The 21965-nt window shown below is 45.2% G+C and overlaps 3 protein-coding genes across 3 annotated transcripts; all 3 read right to left on the bottom strand.

Moving 5' to 3' along the window:
• Positions 1-14029: 14029 nt before the first annotated feature.
• Positions 14030-15646, bottom strand: LOC134290274 (uncharacterized). The gene has a single exon (XM_062857373.1). It carries the CDS (start codon positions 15644-15646, stop codon positions 14030-14032), a length of 1617 nt encoding a protein of 538 aa, XP_062713357.1.
• An 85-nt stretch (positions 15647-15731) lies between these two features.
• LOC134290273 (uncharacterized) lies at positions 15732-19976 on the bottom strand. Its single transcript, XM_062857372.1, has one exon. The coding sequence runs from the start codon at positions 19974-19976 to the stop codon at positions 15732-15734; it is 4245 nt and encodes a 1414-aa protein (XP_062713356.1).
• LOC115259947 (uncharacterized) lies at positions 15732-20992 on the bottom strand. Its single transcript, XM_062842808.1, has 4 exons — positions 20778-20992; positions 20653-20720; positions 20531-20597; positions 15732-20476 (listed from the first exon to the last, which is right to left on the bottom strand). Exon 4 carries the CDS (start codon positions 19974-19976, stop codon positions 15732-15734), a length of 4245 nt encoding a protein of 1414 aa, XP_062698792.1. The 5' UTR covers positions 19977-20476; positions 20531-20597; positions 20653-20720; positions 20778-20992.
• Positions 20993-21965: the final 973 nt, after the last annotated feature.

Below are 21965 nucleotides of genomic sequence, written 5' to 3'. Positions count from 1 at the left end.
GAAGTTATCATTATTGGAATACCTGCTGAGAGTTCTTCTTCTTTCAGAATTCAGATTTCATTCCGAAACTCCTTCAAAAAGTGCCATTCAATCAAAAGCTTCAGCAAGGTTTCCTTCAAGCATTGCTGAGGAATTCCACGGAGTCATGTCAGTCGATCCTGAGCGACCATTTCAAAAATATCTGAAACTTTGCACAGCTTTTCAATTTCATCTAAATCGCCATTTTTCGATATTAAACCTTCATATTAACTCACGACTAACTTTTGAAAAGGGTGTATGCGAAAATAGTTCAAAAATATTCTAAAGACTGTACAGCAAAAACGGATTGTTCGATTGTTATAAATTTTTCAGCAAAGTTAGATAACTAAATGATAATTCCTTAGAAAATATACACTGTAAAAAAAAATCTTTTTTACTTTAAAAAAATATGATCTTTGTCACAAAAACTCAAATATCTCAAAACCCTATCTTTTTACCAACGTCAATTATTTAGGGGAAATGGCCCATTATATCAGCTATCTACCATAAAATTTTGGTGATGGTAAACTGATAAACAAAAAAGTTATGACATTTTAAACATTTCACAATTTTTACATTTAGCAACAAAAAAAATTTTTTTTCTGTGTAAATTATTTCGAGAATTATATTTTGATGCTGATTTTATTGTAAAGGCAACCGCATGAATTAAACAAGTTGCTTTCATGATATTTTTGTTTGATTATTTATAATTACTATAGTATCTATTTGAAACTTAGACGCGATCCAGTGCTGTGATCAAAAATATTGAGAGTGTCATACTCTTTATTGTACATGACTGGTGAAAAAATCCCTTGATAGTGTTGAAAAGCTGTTGATTATAAGAAAAATTGAATTTAACTTATTTTTAAGACAAAAGCTGTATACTAAAATTTTCATATTCGCGTATACGTCTAGTTTATCTGCAAAAAAAATACCTCTTAGAGAACATACTTTATGATCGAAAGAATGCGTGTAACTTCAACAACAACTAATGCATGAGAGGTACATACCACAGACAAACAGACGAAACGCCTAGAACAATTTCCGTGAAAATCCGTCGCCCAGTTCACACTACCACCACCTGGTGGAAATGTTTCACGAAACACTGCGTTGTGCAATATCGTCATCAGAAGGCGCTAGTGTGAAACGTCAAACGCAAAGAAAAACGATGGGCGCTCTTCTGGTTATGAAAGCCACAACCATGATTCAAAATGATCGTTAAAGGCGTGGTCAATGAAAATTTCGTCAGTGTTACGTTTGTTTGTGTGTATACATACCATGACAATGCTCACGAAAAAGCAAAAAAATACTACCGCTATGGATATTGAAGATTTTATAGTATTTTTTTTTTCAGCCAATCATAAAACAACAACAAACTAGTCAGTTAAAACTAATAAGTGATTTTGTTTATTATAATCCAACGAACAACATAAACAGTCGCTTTCTCAAAGGCCTTCAACTCAACGCTCCCTTGTAGACCGTTTGACGACAAAAAATGTTCAAAAGAGTTACGAAATCTCACCGAAAGCACCATAGATAAAATGAAAGAGAATGGTTATGCCCAAATGTCCACATTGAATACAAATTTACGCATTTGCACGTCCTTTGACACACGAGCCATCTGTATATCATCGGTAAAGCAGGGCGCAGGAAGTTCGAAAACGACAACAACTGAGAAATTGCCAGAAGTGCTAAGTGCAGAGAGCCATGCCACCGTACCATCAGCGACATCTGTTTAAACAATTTAATCACGCCCTTTTCAAAAATGCTTTGAAATATTCTTCAAGATCTATATCCATTTCAATATTTTTAACGTTGCAAAACACGCTTCAACAATCATCTTGAAGAAGAGGGAAAACACTTGTCCTCAAATGTAACAGCAAATTAATGAATAAACGACTAATGCGCGGAGGGCGTGATAAAATCGGAACATTACTGTACATATAATATACATAATACATAATAAAAACAGCTTGTTTTACTCACGCAAGGCCATTAACAATAAAATCAGCATCAAACTGCGATTTTCGGCCGAAATAAATTACACTGAAAAAAAAAATTATTACTAAATGTGAAAATCGTGAAATGTTTGAATTGTCATAACTTTTCTGTTTATTAGTTTACCATCACCAAATTTTTATGGTAGATTGCTAATACAATGGACCGTCTTCCCTAAAAAAATTACGTTGGTAAAAAGATAGGGTTTTGAGTTATTTGAGTTTTTGTAGCAAAAATTATATTTTTTCGTGTTAAAAAGATTTTTTTTCACAGTGTATATTTTCTTAGGAATCACCATTTAGTTATCTAACTTTGCTGATAAATTCATAGCAATCGAACGAACCATTTTGGCTGTGCAGATTTTTGAATATTTTTGAACCATTTTCACTTACACCCTTTTGAAAAGTTAGTCGTGATTCAAAATAAAAATTTGATATCGAAAAATGGCGATTTAGATGGAACTGAAAAACTGTGCAGAGTTTCAGTTTAATAGAAAATCATGAATTAAAAAATTTCCTTAATTTTGATGCTGTTGCTTGGAATCGCTCGCTTCAAAAATTACTTCAGGGGTTTTTGTCCATAATTGTTCAAGAAATTCTTTTGGCAATTTATCCAGAGGTAGAGCCTCAGGGACTCTTCTCGCGAATCCTTTCGAAAATCCTTCAAAGATTTTTCCAAGAATTGCTCCTTAAAAATTTCCGCCATTATTTTTTCCTTAGAATTGCTTCTAGAGCTTCCTAAGAAGTTTCCCTTGGAATTCTTACGGGAATTCTTCCAGAGGTATCTCATGAAGTTACATCACGTATTCATCCTCTAGGGATGCCTCCACAAATAACTTAAAAACATTCTTCTAGTTCAGGAATCCCTCCAGAAAATAAAAAAAAAAAGTTCCAAAGTTATCTCCTGGAGTTCACCAGGGATTTCATCAAAAAAATATTCCCTTAAAAAAGCTCTTCCGGGGTTTCCTAAGAAATTCCTCATGGAATTGCTTCTGGGATTCTTCCCTCAGAATTTCTTCCAGGGATTTACTTGGGGAATTTTCTGGGATTCTTCCAGGAACAACTCCAGGAATTATAAAAAAAAATCGTCCAAGGATTCTTCCAGGAACTCTTCTTCGGATTCATCCTGGAATACATTCAGAAACACCTGCAAGAAATGTTAAGGAATCCTCTTAAGAATACCTTTTGAGATTGCATCTTGGGTTCCTTCAGGAATTCTTTCAGGAACTGCTACAGGATTCCTCTAGGAGTTCCCCCATGAACTATTCTTAGGACTATCTGGATTTCTCCAAGAATTCCTTCTTTGATTTCTTCAGTTCCTCCTCCTGAAATTTCCTCCGAAAATCCTCCTGGGTTACCTCCTAGGATTCCTCCAGGGATTCCTCCGGGAATTTCTGTAAGGATTCCTTTTAAAATTCTAAAAACAACTTAAGAGATTTTCTCAGGAATTCCTTCAAATATATCTCCAGAAATGGCTCTAAACAATCTGCCCGGTTTTTTTTAACAATCCTCCAGGAAATCCTCTTGAGATTCCTCCAGAAGTCATCTAGATATTCCGCATTTTTATTCCACAGAATCGTAACTTGTTCTGTGGCATACTTGGTTAAAGTGCCGGAATAGCGATACGGAGTCGTGGGTTCGACTCCCACCAAAATAAGAGGTAATTTTTTCAGACATTTATCTCTCAATTTGCCAATTAAACAAACTTTGCCTACAAGAGATTCCCCCGAGAAGTCCTTCAGGGATTCCCCCAGAAATTCCTCCAGTAATTTCCTCTGGATTTTTTCCAGAGATTTCATCAGTCATTCCTCCAGCGATTCATCCAAGAGTTCTTCTAGGAATTCTTCCACGGAATTCTCTAAATTTCTGCCAAGGATTCCTCCAGAAAACCCTCCTGGGATTCCTCCAAGATTTCGCTTAGGAATTCCTTAAGGGAATCTTCCAAGAATTCCTCCTTTGATTCCTCCAAGGATTCTCCCAAGAATTCCTCCAGGGATTCTTTCACGAATTTCTCCAGGAGTGCATCCAGGTATTGCTTCAAGAATTCCTCTGCAAATACCTCCTGTAATTGCTTCAGGGATTTCCCCAGGAATTCCTAGTTCGTTCAGGAATTCCTCCTGGAGTTTTTTCCAGGAATTCCTTTAAGGATTCCTCCACGATTTCCTCTACAAATCACACCAGGAATATCTTCAGGCATTCCTTCAAATATTGCACCAGAGATTCTTCAAGGAATTGTGTCAGGGATTCCTTCAGGGGTTTCTCCAGAGACTTTTTCAGAAATTTCTCCAGGGGTTTCTCCAGTATTTTTCCAGAATTGCTTCAGGGTTACTCATGGAATTTTTACAGTTATTCCTCCAATAATATATCCAGTCATTGCTCCAGGGATTTATCCAAGAATTCCATTACGAAATCCTCCAGGAATTTATCAAGGGATTTGTTCAGAAATTTCTCCAGGAATTCCTCCTTAAATTCCTAAGGAACTGCAATTGGAGCTTCCACCAGGAATTCTTTCAGAGGTTGCTTCAAGAACTCATCCATGTATTTTTCCAGAGCTTCCTCCACGAATTCTTCCATGAAAATTCAGGAAATTCTTCAAGGGATTCCTCCAGAAATTCCTCCAGAAATTCCTCTAGGGGTTCCTCCAGCGATTCCTCTAGGGTTTCTTCCAGGAATCCCTCTAAGGATTCCTCTAAGATTTCCTCCAGGAATTTCTCCAAAAGTTCCTTCCAGAGATTCCTACAGTGGTTCCTCCAGGAATTCTACCAGGAATTGGCCCAGGGATTTGTCAAGTCAGTTAGCCAGGGATTCCTCCAGGCCTTCCTCCAAAAATTTCTCCAGTAATTTCTCTTGGAATTTCTTCAGAAATTTCTCCAAGAATGTTTCTATGAACTCTTCCGGGAACTCCTCCAGGGATTCCTCTAGCGATAGATTTAAGGATTCATCTTGATTTTCTTCTAGGAGTTCTTCTAGAAAAGCCTCCAGGCATTCCTCCAGGAATTCCTTCAATCATTCATCCGGTAATTCCTCCAGAAATTTCTTCAGGAATTTCGCCAGAAATTCTTTCAGGAATTGTGTCATGGACTCCTCCAGGAATTTATCCACGAGTTTCTCCAGTTATGCTTCCCGAGATTTCTCCAGAAATTGCTTCAGGGATTCCTCCAGGAAATTCTACAGCAATTCCCCCAAGAATTTATCGAGGTATTCCTCCAGGGATTCCTTAATGAATTCCAATAGGAATTCTCCCAGGAATTCCTCAAGGAATTTCTTCAGGAATTTCTCTGAGTATTCCTCTGCGGATTTTTTCAGGAAATTCAAGGAATTCAATCTGAGATTTTTCCAGGATTTTTTTTTTGTTTTCAGGGATTGTCCCAGGAAATCATCCAGATACTTTTCTAGAGATTCATCCAGAATTTCCTTCAAGAAAAATCAGAAAATCATCCAGGGATTCCTCCAGGGATCTGTCCATATTTCTCAAGGGATTCGTCCAGGCATTCCTTCAGGCATTCCTCCAGGGTTTCTACCCGGAATTGTTACAGGTTTTTCGCTAATGATTTCTTCATGAATTCCTTCAGAAATTACTCCAGGCAGCAAACCACGATTTCCCTCAAAAATTCTATCTGTAGCTCCTGAAAAAGAATTGCTTTAAGAATTTCTCTAGTTATTCCCTTCAGGAATTCTTAAAGGGATACCTCGAAGGTTTCCTCCGAAGATAGTTTCAAAGCTTTTACGAGATTACCTTCAAGCATTGAATTGCTGACATTAAATTTCACCGTGTTGCGTATAGTTATACAAGCTAGTACACCCGATACTTTTTTAACACGGGTCAAGTTTTTGATAAATCTGAGTTTTGAACCGATTCTCATGAAATTTGTACTTAAAAAAATTGACTGTTTATAGCAGAATTACGACCCGTGGAAAAAAAAAGAATATAAAAATTTTTGAGGGTGCTTGCAAACTCCCCTCCCCCCTGACCGATAAACTTTCTACGCCCTTGACTGCCTTCAGTTTTCCCTTAAAGAATTCGGGAAGTTTTTTTTTGGATTCCATTTTGATGGAAACTTCACTACTGATTTTTTCATAACTTCTTCTCGGCTAAAAACCTGTCAATGCCACTGGTGTATCCAATATTGTGATTCTTCAAATTCCTGGTTTTCAGGATGTTCTAGGTTGTCGGGTCAGTTTTGCCGCTGACGAGGTTCACTTTTGTGGACCATTTGGGCAGGGGTACCTGTTTTGGGTTTTTACAGCAATTGACTAGGTTTTTGAAGACGGTATTGTATCTACTTGTGTACACAAATTTATATCTATCGGTATGAATTTGACTGAGCTACAGCGTAAAGTGCCAACAATAGGTCCCCTTGCCCAGATGGTCCTAAACTCTATGATACCTCCAACACAAAAGGGTTTGACTATTACAAGTACAATTCAAAAGCTTGTCGAAAAGTTATTACTTCCTGCTTCCTACCGAGACAGCAACCGTACGTCATTTAAACCAAAAGTTCACCAGTGACGACATGAATAAACACATTCATTTTCCAATCCCAAACCCATAAAGTAAAAGGAGGGGGACAAGAGGAAAAATTAAGGCGAGTGAAAAAGTAAATGAAATGAAAACAGTTAAGTGTGGTGCAGGCGAAGGGAAAGATCGATGGTGTAAAACCCGGTGGAAAAGCACAGAACACAAGATTTATGAATGTGAGTTCTGGTGCCGATGAGATCGGAGCTTACCACCCCACCGATATTTCGGTTGGCTCTGGTTGACCCGCTCGAGCATTGACTAAAACCGAAAGCAAATAAATCGCCCGGTCAGGAAAAATGGGCCCCAGCCAGTGAAAAACTCCCCACGCTCCCAGTAGTGGCGGGTGCGTGGGGAGTGGATAAATGGGATCGCGCAAGTAAACCGAGAAGCTAATAAATTCAGTAATTAAATTTCGGGAATTGGGCACAACGGGCGGTCCGTCGCCTCCGCTTTGGTGGGCGATAATTTTTCGGTTTGTAGTCGATTTTTTTTTTTCACGGCGTGGGTCGCACTGCTCAGCTCTGCTCTGTATTTACTTAAATCGAGCTGAAATAACGATGCCGATTAATCGTCATCGCCCCGGCCGTTTCCGGCCGGCTGGTGGACATTCGTCGAGAAGCGCAACAGCTGGAACTGCTCTCTTTCGGTACCGATGGGCATTTTCTCTATGTAGGAGGAGGGCGTCGAGATCAGCAATCATCGAACTTTTTTTTAATGGGATGGCAAATTTAACAATTTTTATGGCAGTTTAACGAGGTATCGGGCGGGGGTAGAAATCCCATTTAAATAATTGATTGTCGAGTTATTTTGCGTGCCTCAAATGTTTTCTGATTTCGGAATTGATTGGGATAGTTGGAGAAAAAAGCGGGACTATTGTGTACTGATGACTTTTAATTTCACGAGGGGATAGGAAAAATCAACGGATGTGACGATGTCAATCGTTTATGGGAGTTTATCCATGCAAACGTAGCAACAACAGCTCAAAAGGTGTTAAGTACCGCCCCGAATGCTAGTGGCCAGTATCCAACTTAACAGGGAGCAGTACAAGGTTTCAAGAGCAGAAGAGAAACGAATCAACCGCAGCAAGTAACGGCATCACACGATTGCTGAAGTGCATGAAAGCCTGGATTGCAACGATATGCGGAGGTTTTATGCAACTGTACATAATAAGTCTCAACTCTTGCTAGTGTCACGAAATGTTAGAGCAAAAATACTACATAACCTTTCTGCTGTTCTATCGAAAACCGAAAAACATCATACTCTCCCCGGAAGTCAGAATGAACTGCAAGTGGCACTACAAAATAAAGCTATTTATCCGTTCACAATTGAAACAGCTGCTATTCGTGCATCGCCAAATGCTCTTCCCGAAACCCTTGTTATTCATCGTTTCATGCATTTTAACCGAAAGGAACAAAAAACAAAAATAAAACCACGGCAGCACAACTGCTGCCCTGACGGCTGGCTGTTGCAAAACACGCGGAGCCGCATTTACTGTGCACAACCAGAAAAAAAACAGCTGCAAAAAGCAACAATGTTACCATTCTACCAAAGTATTGTTGTGAAGCCATGATTTTCAAGTGCCAACAATCTGGCAAGCTGGGTTCACTACATAGCTCTAGCAACACCAGGGAGTTGCTTCCGAATATCACATGGCAGCAGCAACCAGCCAGCAGCGCCAACGGCATGACGGATGCAATCGTTTTGAGTAGTTACTACTTATCGCTACCCGACCGCTCGCCGCCCCGGCGGTGCACCGGTAGTAATTTCACGCGAATTGGTGGAAACTTTTTTGTAGGAGTACGAATTGCTGGATGGGAAGTTGTTCAGAATCAATTATTACAATGAAACAAGTGTATTATGTTTCCAAAGTAGTCTGTAATTCGGATTTTTCTATAGATCATTAAGTATAATAACTTTTTTCTTGTTTATGTCGAAAACACCGACATGGAAACTTTACACTTGAAGTTACAGTAAAAACAACAACAAAAACTCACCATTTTAATACATTTCATTCATTTAGTATTACATTAAATTCATGATAAAACTAAATCAACAGTATTTCTCCATAAATGGTTCGTGGCTACCGTTCTCCATCCTCGGTCACGCCCGATGCTCGCCAAGTCACGTTCCACCTGTTCCGCCCATCGTGCTCTCTGCGCTCCACGCCTTCTTGTGCCAACCGGATCAGTTGTAAACACCAGCTTTGCAGGGTTGTTGTTCGGCATTCTTGCAACATGCCCTGCCCGCCGTATCCTTCTGGCTTTGGCCACCTTCTGGATGCTGGGTTCGCCGTAAAGTGCAGCGAGCTCGTGGTTCATCCTTCTCCACCACATACCGTTCTCCTGCCCACCGCCGAAGATCGTCCTTAGCACGCGTCGCTCGAAAACTCCTAGTGCTTGCAGGTTCTCCTCGAGCATGGCCCTTGTCTCGTGTCCGTACAAGACTGGTGTCTTATAAGCGTTTCGTACATGTATGATGCAGGGCCCATATAGCCGAGGCGGTAAACGCACGGGTATTCAGCATGACCATGCTGAGGGTGACGGGTTCGATTCCCGGTCGGTCCAGGATCTTTTCGTAAAGGAAATTTGCTTGACTTCCTTGGGCATAGAGTATCTTCGTGCCTGCCACACGATATACGCATGCAAAATGGTCATTGGCAGAGGAAGCACTCAGTAAATAACTGTGGAAGTGCTCATAGAACACTAAGCTGAGAAGCAGGCTTTGTCCCAATGAGGACGTTACGCCAAGAAGAGACAGAGAGACATGTATGATGCATTTGGTGCGTGGGTGAATCTTTTTCGACCGCAGTTTCTTCTGGAGCCCGTAGTAGGCCCGACTTCCGCTGATGATGCGCCTCCGAATTTCACGGCTCACGTTGTTGTCAGCCGTCAGTAAGGATCCGAGATAGACGAATTCCTCCACCTCCACCACCTCGAAGGTATCCCCGTCTATCGTAACATTACTACCCAGACGGATCCGGTCGTGTTCGGTTCCGCCTACCAGCATGTACTTTGATTTCGAGGCATTCACCAGCTGCCCGACCTTTGCTGCTTCACGTTTCAGGCGGATGTACAGCTCTGCCACCATTCCAAATGTTCTAGCGATAATGTCCATGTCGTCCGCAAAGCACACAAATTGACCGGATTTTGTGAAAATCGTTCCCCGGCTGTTGAGCCCGGCTCGTCGCATCACACCTTCCAGCGCGATGTTGAAGAGTAGACATGAGAGTCCGTCACCTTGTCGCAGTCCCCGGCGAGATACGAATGAACTGGATAGTTCACCCGTAACCCTTACGCAGTTTTGCACACCGTCCATCGTTGCTTTAATCAGTCTAGTCAGCTTCCTAGGAAAGCCGTTTCCGTCCATGATTCTTCATAGCTCTGCGCGGTCGATACTGTCGTATGCCGCCTTAAAGTCGATGAACAGGTGATGTGTTGGGACCTGGTATTCACGGCGTTTCTGGAGGATTTGCCGTACGGTGAAGATCTGGTCCGTTGTCGACCGGCCGTCGATGAAGCCGGCTTGATAACTTCCCACGAACTCAACCGTTTTAGGTGACAGACTACGGAAGATGATCTGGGATAGCACTATGTAGGCGGCATTCAAAATGGTGATCGCCCTGAAGTTCTCACATTCTTGTGAATGGGGCTGATTACCCACTCCTCCGGTAGCTGTTCGGTTTCCTAGATCAGCTGGGTTCAACTGCGTTACCATCCTTACCAGTTGCTTTGTTGGTTTTGAGCTGGTGAATGGCATCCTTAACTTCCCTCAGCGTGGAAGTTGGTTCATTTCCGTCCTCCGCTGCACTGGTGTCGTCGTTTCCTCCGTTGCCGTGGGCTCCCGTGCCAACGTTCTCCACGCCGTTCAGGTGCTGATCGAAGTGCTGCTTCCACCTTTCGATCACCTCACGTCCGTCCGTCAAGAGGCATCCGTCCTTATCCCTGCATATTTCGGCTCGCGGCAGGAAGCCGCTGCGGGTTGCGTTGAGCTTCTGATAAAACTATCGTGTTTCTTGGGAACGGCACAGCAGTTCCATTTCTTCGTACACCGCTTCTTCCAGGTGACGCCTCTCCCGAAAGAGACGGGTCTGCTGTTTCCACGTTCTGTCGGGTTCCTTGCTGCAGCATTACCACACTCGCTGCGTTCTTCTCCTCCAAAACCGTTCTGCACTCTTCGTCGAACCATTCGTTCCGTCGATTCCGTTCCACGTATCCGATGGAGCTCTCGGCTGCGTCGTTGATGGCTGCTTCCACTGTACTCCAGCAGTCCTCTAGAGGGGCCTCATCGAGCTCGCCCTCGTCTGGCAACGTGGCCTCGAGATTCCGCGCGTATGCTGAGACGACATCCAGTTGATTCAGTTGCTCTAGGTTGTACCGTGGCGGTCGCCGGTACCGTACATTGTTGATGACGGAGAGTTTTGGGTGCAGTTTGACCATCACCAGATAGTGGTCGGAGTTGATGTTGGCGCCACGATAGGTCCTGACGTCGATGATGTCGAAGAAGTGCCGTCCGTCAATCAAAACGTGGTAGATTTGAGATTCTGTATGCTGTGGTGATCTCCAGGTGTAACGATAAGGGAGGTTGTGTTGGAAAAAGGTGCTACGTATGGCCATATTTTTAGAGGCGGCGAAATCATGAGTCGTAGGCCGTTTTCGTTCGTCTGGTGGTGGGCGCTGAACTTACCAATTGTCGGTCGGAATTCTTCCTCCTGGTCTACCTGAGCGTTCAAATCTCCTATGATGATCTTGATGTCGTGGCTTGGGCAGCGATCGTTCTCGCGTTCGAGCTGCGCGTAAAATGCGTCCTTATCAACATCAGTACTTCCGGAGTGTGGGTTGTGCACGTTTATTATGCTGAAGTTGAAGAATCGGCCCTTGATCCTAAACCTGCACGTTCTTTCGTCGATCGGCCACCAACTGATCACGCGCCTCTGCATATCACCCATCACTATGAAAGCTGTTCCCAGCTTGCGTGTGTTGCCGCAGCTCTGGTAGATGGTATGATTACCTCTAAACGTTCGCACCATGGATCCTGTCCAACACACATCCTGCAACGCTACGATGGCGAACCCACGGCTCTTCAGTAGATCGGCGAGTATGCGGGTGCTCCCAATGAAGTTGAGAGATCGGCAGTTCCACGTACCGAGTTTCCAATCGCAAGTCCTCTTTTTGTTCGGTGGGGTCGTTGCCATTGGTCTCGGTTCGTGTTATTCTGTTGCTGATTTTCCGTTACAATGTTTTTACGGCTGGCTCGTAGGACCTGATACCAACCGCCTACTTTCCGGAGGACCATAGTGCACAGTTGAGCTTAGAGTCCTTCCCTGGCACTCGGACGTAGATCAGTCGCCTTTAACATGGGGATCAGACGCTGTTGTGAGGCACTCCTCCTGGAGAACAGACGCTCAGGTTTGCCGAATCAAACCCCCCTTCCCTGTCAGCCTACGACCAAAGTTCCCACCGGGGTTGGTTACCCGATCTTCCCTAAGGTTGCTCGTAGTTTCCGGCCGGTACCACGAGGAGGTAGAGATAGGAGTTGCTGGGCAGAGGCTAGTGGATCACAATAGGATCTGAATTGCGCAGTATACCCAGCCTTTACTGTGCCTTACGCAACCACCCATCGTGAGCTTATTAATTTATGAAAACATTCTTCAACTCCTTATATTGCTTAATTGTGTTTTGAAACAATCGAAGTGTTCTTCTATTTTTCATGTCTCACCCTTCGTTTCGCACCAAGTTGCTTTTAAAACAAGCACGGCCTGAAACGGCCAACACACAAAACGCGTGAAACCTACCTCACCACTGACTGGCAAGAACAAGCTCTGGCATTCCGAGTGAATAAATTTGAAAAGTTTATACCTATATCCTTCCATTCGTTAGCTGGCGGGAGCTCCAACTACCACCAAAGTTTCAAGCTGTTCTTCGACCGTCGAAAGTACGTGAATATAAAGTGGGAAGAAATATTACGAAACCAGAAGTAGCCAAATAAATTATGACCGAAGATGTTCCACCGACACGCCACCAAAGTCCAACCGTGGAGTTTCGCAAAACGAAAACGCTGAAAAGAGTAGGTACAGTCCAAAACGTATCGCGTTATTCGCGTCGGTACTGTTATTGTTACTGTTATTACTTCAATCCGAAGCTCATTATTACCTTGAACGCGTACCGCCAACGACGACCGGCGAGGTGTAGTTAGTTTCTGAGTGGAGTGATAAACCCTCGAACAAATCTGGACCCGTGTGAAGTGCTCATTTCCTGGCGGAGAATTGTGGCTTTTAAGCAATCCAACTTGGTAGGTACCAACCACCACTCGACTCGTGCTCCGCGTGCTCAAGCAAGCCAGCAAAGGTGTGCTGCTCACCGAAATTATGCACTATTAATTTCACTCTGTTCAGCTATGGAAGGTCGAGGATATGAATGCGGTGGTGGCAACAAGGGGAAGCTCGCCGGCGGATGTCAGCAGGTGGTGTCGAGAGCGCTCGGATTCCGCTGCGCAGTAGGAAGAATCACAACGGAGTGCCATTTTGGTGTATTTTATTCGTCATAAATTTCAATAATTGTATCCACATTCATTTACTTGTGCTAGGGGTTGGAACGAGGGCCGACATGGCACAAGACAAGAAAGTTTGAGCACGAAACGTTCGTTTTCGTTATTCGACTACGGAATGATGGGGAAGGAAACTAGGACAGTGTGTCAGCCATAGATCTTCCAGTTTACTGGGAAGTAAGAGGGATGGTTTGTTGAACCAATAATGGGGGAAAACGGCTCCTGGAGAATTCAGAGGGCCTCCGTCCCCAAGACGATGAATGCCTGAAATGTTGCGAATCACAGAAAAACGGAGAAATGCTTTGAGATTGGGACGAATGCGAGTTGGGGATGGTTTATGATTGTTGTTAGTGTCAATTTGGAGGTTAATTCGGAAGCGGCGTGTAAGAAAATCTTGAAAATAGGATGTTGGGGGGAAACTTTCGGGTTTCTTATGAGCTGCAACACCACAATTGAGGATGTCAAATCAAGCTGTAAGCTGAATATTTTTATTAGTTTTTTTGCAGGGAATGATATTACAAAAATGTCTTACATCGGTCACCCTAGTTTGATGTCGTCCCCAACAAGTGATGAAATATAATGAAGATGGGTGTTTTACGCTACAAATTCAATTGTTCATTATAACTATCAACATAATTCAGTACAAATAATTACCTTCTACGTTGGCTAACCTCAAATCCAATAGAAGCTGCCCATAGTACTCAATTTATAGTTGTTAATACCTAGTATTACAATTTGGGATCAATTTCAACATTATTCATCTTTACCTAATTACTTACGGTTAATTAACGGTTTAAGACAATTAATTTCACCGAAAAACAACTGTTTAGCGATCTAAAGTTTTAGCTCAAGTTAGCGCACATGTAAACACAATTTCGCATTATCATGAACTTTGACGTTCTCGCTATCTACGTTCATACTGTCCTGTCATGACCTCTGTCACTCATGATGGTCATTCCGCTGTAGAGATCAGGGCAATAGACTGGCGCACTCCGCAATACCTCCCCGACCCGTAAGGCTGGTCAGGTATCTCCGGTCCGGCTTTACCTTCCGCTACATCCAGCTGCGCCAACTTCGTCACTGGCCGGCGCACCAGGCCAAGTGCAGTCTGCACTTCAGCATCCCGTACTCTTCCATCACGCCCCATGGTAACCTGTACTACACGCCCTCTGGTCCATCCGTTACGACTTCTCTCTTCTACAATAAGCACCAAGTCTCCAACCTCGACTGGCTTGACCTCTTCGAACCACTTCGTACGACGTGCGATGGTTGGAAGGTACTCTCGTACCCACCGTTGCCAGAATTGGTCGACCATGGATCGGCATAGGTTCCAGTCGTTCCTACTAGCTAACTGCGGGTTTTCCAGCATCCTCGGGGTCTGCGTTACGCCACTGGAGCTGAGCAGAAGAAAATGATTCGGCGTAAGCGCTTCCTGCTGTGCCGACTCCAAAGGGATGTACGTTAGTGGCCTCGAATTCACTACACTCTCTGCTTCTATCAGTACCGTCGCCAACGTTTCTTCGTTCGGTATCCGTGGAGTGTCCATTGCGGCAAGAGCAGTTTTTACCGAGCGGACAAGGCGCTCCCAGGCCCCACCCATGTGGGGCGTACCTGGCGGGTTGAACAGCCACTTCGTGTTCGCGTTTGTGAATGTTTCGGCTAACTGGCGATCGATCTCGTTCATCTCCTTCTTCAACTCGTTGCTCGCTCCTACGAAGTTCGTGCCTCGGTCGCTTCGTATTTCCGTTGGTGCTCCTCTGCGTCCGATGAAACGTCTTGTCGCCATCTTACAATACTCAGCGGAAAGCGTGTGAACGACCTCGAGATGTACTGCGCGGGTCGTCATGCACGTAAATAGTGCAACCCATCGTTTGGCTGTACTACGGTTTACTCTTACGGCGATTGGTCCGAAGTAATCGACGCCTACGTACGAAAACGGACGCACGAACGCCTGCAATCTAGCTGCAGGGAGCGGTGCCATTCGAGGTACAGCTGGACTCGGCTTCTTTACCTTGCACAGTTTGCATTCTTTTGCTACCTTGCGCACGAAGGACCTGAGCTGTGAAATGTGGAAACGCTGTCTTATCTCGTTTACGACTGTCTCACCGTTTGCATGTAAGTACTTCTGATGGTAGCAGTCGACTAACAGCCGTGTGCCAAAATGATCTTTGGGCAAAATTATAGGACATCTGGTGTCGTAAGCAACGAAAGTTGCAGCAGCGATCCGACTATCTGAACGGATGATGCCCGACTCGTCTAGGAACGGCGATAGCTTGCGAATAATACTGGTCCTCTCCATCCGCTGCTGTTCCTGCAACTGCTTGCCCTTGTTCTGTAACAGCACCGTCACTTCATCTGCATAACGTTCGCGCTGCATCCAACGATAGATGGTTGTTTCCGCCTTAGCCAACTCTTCTTGTGAAAGCGGGCCGGTTTGACTTGATCCCTTGCTCGCCGTCCGCCGTAAGTTCTGCGCGTATCGATGGACGTATCCTACCGCTCGAACCAGACGTGTCCATCTTGAGAACCGCTCCCATGCCACCAGTTGTACCGCCTTGCAATGAACCATACAGGATCTCAGCTCTTCGTTAGTCTGCACTGCTGATGACTGCACGCTCGATATCCACTGATCCTCCGGGAGGTACAGATCATCTTCACCACGAAACCAGGCAGGGGCCTTTCCCCCACTTTGTAGCCTCGTCCGCCACGTTCTTCTTGGTAGAAATCCAGCGCCACTGTTCTGGATTCGATTTCGAAATAATCTCTCCTACCCTGCAGGCGACGAACTGCCTATAGTTGCGATGATCGGAGTTAATCCAGGCCAGCACCGTCTTCGAGTCACTCCAGAAGAACACCTTCTCAATTTTCAAAGAGTGGCCGTTGAGTATTGTTTGAGAGAAGCGAACGCCGATGACTGCTGCCATCAACTCCAGTCGCGGGATAGATTGTGCCTTCAGCGGAGCTACTTTCGATTTCCCTCCTACCAGCGCTACTTCAATTCCATCAGGAAATACTGCTCTTAGATACCCAACGCACGCGTATGCTTCCTCGCTCGCGTCTACGTAGATGTGCAGCTGCAGTGATACAATGTCGTTCACCGAATGGTACGGAAAGTAACAACGTGGAATACGAATGTCCTCCAAGTTGCGAAACAGCTCAATCCACCGCGTCCACTTCTCACACAGCTTTTCCGGAATCAGTTCGTCCCAGTCGGTCTTGGCTCGCCACAGATCTTGGATTAATATCTTTCCGTGGATGAGGAAGAAAGACAACAATCCTGCCGGGTCAAACGGGCTCATGACTACACGTAGCGCCTGACGTTTGGTAGGGTGTTTCGTGTTCAGCGCTGGGATAGTGGAGAACATGAAAATATCTTCGTCGGGCTTCCAATACATCCCTAGTACGCGTTCCGTGGTAGTGCTTTTTTCCAGCTGGAGACACTTCTCCGTGGCTTGATCGGTCTCCCCGACCCGTGCCAGAACTTCTCTGGAGTTCGAAAGCCAATTCCGAAGATGAAATCCGCCGAGAGAATGGACATATTTGACCTCATTCGCCAATTTTACCGCTTCTTCCACGTTGTCAGCGCTGTCCAAATAATCGTCCACGTAATGTTTCCGAATTATGGCATCTGCGGCGGCAGGAAACTCTTTGGCATGCTCTTCCGCGTTCAAGTTTTTAACGAAGTGGGCCGAACACGGAGAACATGTTGCACCAAAGGTTGCCACGTCCATCAAGTATACTTCGGGATCCTGAGATGGATCCTCGCGCCAGATCAGCCGTTGAGCTTGACGGTCTTCCGGCCTGATCCGAATCTGGTGAAACATCTCCTTCAAGTCTGCGCATGGAGCGATTCGCCTTTCTCGGAAACCGAAGAGAACGTCCAATAATGTCCGAAGAAAATCTGGCCCTTTTAATAGCATCGTGTTGAGCGAAATGCCATCAACCTTCGCCGCCGCATCACAAAAGATGCGAATCTTGGACGGCTTCTTGGGGTTTATAACTACCCCCAAGGGTAGATACCACGTACGTCTTGGATCTGAATCGTCTAGCTCCTTCTGCGTCGCCTTATGGATATAACCTTTCGACTGATACTCGGACAGCTGCCTTCTTACGCTCTCTCCAATAACAGGATCGTTCTGCATCCGCCTCTCCAGACACTGTAGCCGCCGAACCGCCATATGATAGCTGTCCGGGAATTCAAAGCAGTCGTACTTCCATAGAAGTCCCGTTTCGAATCGAAGCCCGATACGCTTTGTGGTTTCCCGCAGGATCCTATTAGCTCGCTGGATTTCAACCGATTCAGGACGATCGACTTCCATTATTCCCAGGCTATCTACCGAGAAGAACTGCTCCACCCGCTCGTGGAGCGTTTGATCCGTTTCCTGGCATTCGCAAAGGTGGAAGGTGTGAACTCTGTCTACGGATTTTTCTTGATTGGAACCGTAAACCGTCCAACCTAAACGTGATTTTGCTGCTATCGGTTCTCCTGGCTGTCCGTCCCGTAGTTTCAGAGTTGAGGTGACGTGCGCATTATCATTTCCGATAAGGATGCGAGGCTGCGCGTTCTCATAATCGCCGACCGGTAGGCCTCTCAAATACGGGAATGTCTTCACCAACTCCGCATACCGTAGCGTCTGCCTGGGTAGGTCCAGCTTGTTCACTGTACGCACATCCGACAGAGTGTGTTTGGTCGAGCTTGAAAACCCGGCGATCTCCAAGGTGACGCGTTGTGAACCCGCTTCTGTCCTCTTCACATTCGACGTCCACTGCAAGCACAACGGTTGGCTCTCTCCAATGACACCTAGTTGTTTCACAACCTCCTCGTCAACCAATGTTTTCTCCGACCCGTCATCCAAGAAGGCATACACAGATACGGAGCGGTTGTTCCCATGCAGCGTCACGGGAATGATCCTAAACAGCGTTGTTTTACCGGCGAAATGGTGATTTGTGGAAACCTTAGAATCACTCGGCTTTGGCTCGGCCGATTCTTGTGAAACCTCGTTTCTATTCGCCACGACGTTGTTTCCTGGTAGCTTGCTGTCACGTTTGCCATGCTTCCCATCTTCTGCTCGCCTGGTGTCCCTTTGTTCCTCATCCGAGTGCAGCAACGGATGATGTCGACGCTGACATCCACCAATGTCGCATTGCTTGCGAATCTTGCATGGCCTTCTTCCATGTGCGCCGAGACATAGCCGACACAAGCTGAGTTGCTGTATCGTCTTCCAACGCTCTTCGACGGCCTTCTTACGGAATTCTGAACAATCTCTCACCCGGTGCTCCGGATCCTTGCAAATCAGGCAAGTTGGATTTGATGAGCGTGACGCACCTCTTACTGCTTCCGCTGCTTGCGATATCGGTGTTGAGTTTTCAGATGTGTGGGTTCCGCAGAAGTTTTTATCTTTGCCGAACCTTTCCTTCGATGACCGCTGCAGCTGTGCTGAAAGCTGCTGTGTTGGGTCGTACTGTAACGTTACATCGGTCGCTGCCCGCACCAATGTCTGCATATACTGAGCAAAAGAGCGAATGTTGACTTCTGCGCAACGCTGCTTGTACAGAGACCAGTCGAGCTTCATCTGTGCCGGAAGCTTCTCTACCAACTCAAATAGTAGCATTGGGTTGTTGAGATGTGCTTCATGCCTTCCAGCTTCCAGATGATCACTGAGATTCTGTACTGCCATACCAAATCCGATGAGCGTATCGAGCCTATCCTGCTTCGGTGGAGGAACTCCTCGAATCTTCTGCAATAACGCGTGGATCAGTAATTCCGGCCTTCCGTACAGTGTTTCCAACGTAGCTAGGACATGTGGAACACCCGCTGGCAGAAGCAGCCGACTCCGAACCGAATCTAGTGCATGCCCTTTGAGGCACCGCTGCAACCTCGCCAAATTTTCAGCGTCTGTGAAGCCACACGCCTGAGTGGAATTGGCGTACGCACTAATAAATAGCGGCCAATCCTCCGGATTACCGGAAAACGTTGGTAGCTCCTTCGCCATCACGTGTCTAGCAGCTAATTGCTGCGGGGATGGTCCGCCATATGCCAGGCCATGATGCGGTGGAGGATGTTCCAGTGGTGGCTGGATTGCAGAACTATATGGTTGCTCCAGTTGTCCTCTCTGCAGCACTGTTTGATCACCCAGTTGTTCTGGTCCGGGCTGAGCAGAAAACGATAGCCGTGGTGGACCTCCAAGTAGGTCAGCCACTGACATTCCACTATTACGATTTGCACTAGTTTGACCGACTTCGTGTAACACAGACGACTGCGCGGCAAAGCGAGAACACGAATTCGCGATTTGTGAAACAACTGCCGGATTGTTCACGGGCACGTTCGCGGAGGTTTGACTGAATGGCACACGTATGTCAACAGAAGGGACGGGGGGAGTCGGTAAACTATGAGACGAGAATTGCTCTAGGTGAGTTTTAAAGCTAGTCCCTGATGGAGCCGGGGGAGGCGGGGGAAGGCCTGTCTTGTTCCTACCAGCTGTCGCTACTATGGTGCTTTCTGTGCGACCGATAATTCCTCCTAACGTTGGCTCGCTTCCTGATTGCCCTAACGAAATACCTGTCATTGCGTCTTCCAAAACTCCCTGATTGCTAGGAGGCCGTTGATTACTGCCGTGCCTAACTGGTGTAGTTCCGATCGCTGACGTTGCTTCGTTGCCGGTCGGGTCAATCGGCGGAGCCTGCTCCGTCGAGGCTACCATTGTCGAGTTGAATGCTCTCCATTGCCGAACCTTGCTGTTCGAACTCTGCTCGGATGTAACGCTCCTGATGTCGTCGTCCTCGCCCTCCTCTTGTGCGATTATCTCCCGCAGACGGAATGATTCGTTCATCACCGTCTCTTCCATTTGCAGCTCCAATTGTTGAAGTTCCGTCTCCTCTTGCGCCTTCTTCTGCTGCATCAACAATTCTGCCTCCCTATGTTTCCGCTCTTGCTCTCGCCGCTTAAGTTCTAGCCGCTTCACTGCCAGAGCTTTCTGGGCCTCGAGCTTCTCGAGCTCTAAACGCGCCTAGGCCGCTCTGCTGGAGCAGGAAGAACTCACGCTTTTCGTCTTCTTCTCAGCGTTTTTGACGATTGGTATTTGCGCCGACGGCCGTTGGCACTCTGGGCAAGTGAACACCCGGTCGGGCTCGGCGATACTGTCGTTGACGCCCACGCATTTAAAGTGCCACCAGGATCCGCAGTGGCAGCAGCTAACCATCCGGTCATCGTCAGGTTCTTTGCATGCCTTACAGTGGCCTTTGGCACTTCGTGTACTTTTAGTACTTCTCGGCATCGCTGTAGTACGCAGATGTCGATTCGCTCCGATCTTGAGCGATCTTACAGAATTGTTGGGGGGAAACTTTCGGGTTTCTTATGAGCTGCAACACCACAATTGAGGATGTCAAATCAAGCTGTAAGCTGAATATTTTAATTAGTTTTTTTGCAGGGAATGATATTACAAAAATGTCTTACATCGGTCACCCTAGTTTGATGTCGTCCCCAACAAGTGATGAAATATAATGAAGATGGGTGTTTTACGCTACAAATTCAATTGTTCATTATAACTATCAACATAATTCAGTACAAATAATTACCTTCTACGTTGGCTAACCTCAAATCCAATAGAAGCTGCCCATAGTACTCAATTTATAGTTGTTAATACCTAGTATTACAATTTGGGATCAATTTCAACATAATTCATCTTTACCTAATTACTTACGGTTAATTAACGGTTTAAGACAATTAATTTCACCGAAAAACAACTGTTTAGCGATCTAAAGTTTTAGCTCAAGTTAGCGCACATGTAAACACAATTTCGCATTATCATGAACTTTGACGTTCTCGCTATCTACGTTCATACTGTCCTGTCATGACCTCTGTCACTCATGATGGTCATTCCGCTGTAGAGATCAGGGCAATAGACTGGCGCACTCCGCAATATAGGATGTATTATAAATCACAGAGATTGCATTTGGTGATCATTTGGAAGCAACTGTCGCCATTTAAAGAGGTTAACGAATACATTTTTAAAGATACTTTTTCATCGTACTGGTTTGTTTATTTGGAAGGTTCGGGCACCACATGGGCATAACTGTACCGAAATCATTCGTTCATTTTTTTACTGACTTTAGTATAATGTTAGTTTGGGAAGCCGACGTGCTCGCGGCTGTTTCACAGTTAGGGATAACAAAAATTTTAAATTAGGAAGAAGAGCTTTAGGGGCCATAAACTTATGTATTTGCCAATTTCCATAAAAAGAATATTGGTCAAATTGATCTTATCTGTAACGGATCCAAAACGAGAAGACTTTGTCGATAGAAATCGACAGAAAGAGCACAAACGGAAGCGATAGACAGCGGCGAACAACAAAACCAAATGACGGAAAACGAAAACAAGAGACGTACTATATCAAACTCTGACATCAACACGTTTCAAAAACTGATAAATCAGATTTATGTATTCCAAACCAAGGTCTGCAACACTTCTCTAACGAGTTTCTGTTGTTTTCCTCGGACCCGGAGAATTTCGTTTAGCTCAGATATGACCTCACGATACTCATCGCATCCCCACACGATATGTTCGATATCCTGGTAAGCCACGCCGCAGACTCAGCGATTGCTTTCTGAGAGCCCAATACGGAAGGTAGGCTCATTTAACAAATAGTGGTTGGACATCATCCGACACATTACACGAATGAAACCGCGGCCTAAATCCAACCCTTTGAATCATTGCTTCTTCGACACCTGTGGAATGATAATTCGTCAAAGGCGATTTGACGCTCTTAAATATCGCCTTCGCTAGCGCCCACCTTAGCCCGGAATCGAGCAATGTGAAAAGACCCAAGCTATGGTGATGGTGTATAAGCATTTGGACAAAGCACTCAAGATTTGGCGTATTCTATTCACGA

The sequence above is a fragment of the Aedes albopictus genome, chromosome 3 (assembly GCF_035046485.1).
Source record: "Aedes albopictus strain Foshan chromosome 3, AalbF5, whole genome shotgun sequence".
In the NCBI taxonomy this organism is placed as follows: domain Eukaryota; kingdom Metazoa; phylum Arthropoda; class Insecta; order Diptera; family Culicidae; genus Aedes; species Aedes albopictus.
This window is presented reverse-complemented; position numbering and strand designations above follow the sequence as displayed.

Bases quoted from the DNA above. Each gene is read 5' to 3' on its own strand.
- LOC134290274 (XM_062857373.1), bottom strand. From the start codon at position 15,646: ATGGTTCATTGCAAGGCGGTACAACTGGTGGCATGGGAGCGGTTCTCA.
- LOC115259947 (XM_062842808.1), bottom strand. From the start codon at position 19,976: ATGCAGCAGAAGAAGGCGCAAGAGGAGACGGAACTTCAACAATTGGAG.
- LOC134290273 (XM_062857372.1), bottom strand. From the start codon at position 19,976: ATGCAGCAGAAGAAGGCGCAAGAGGAGACGGAACTTCAACAATTGGAG.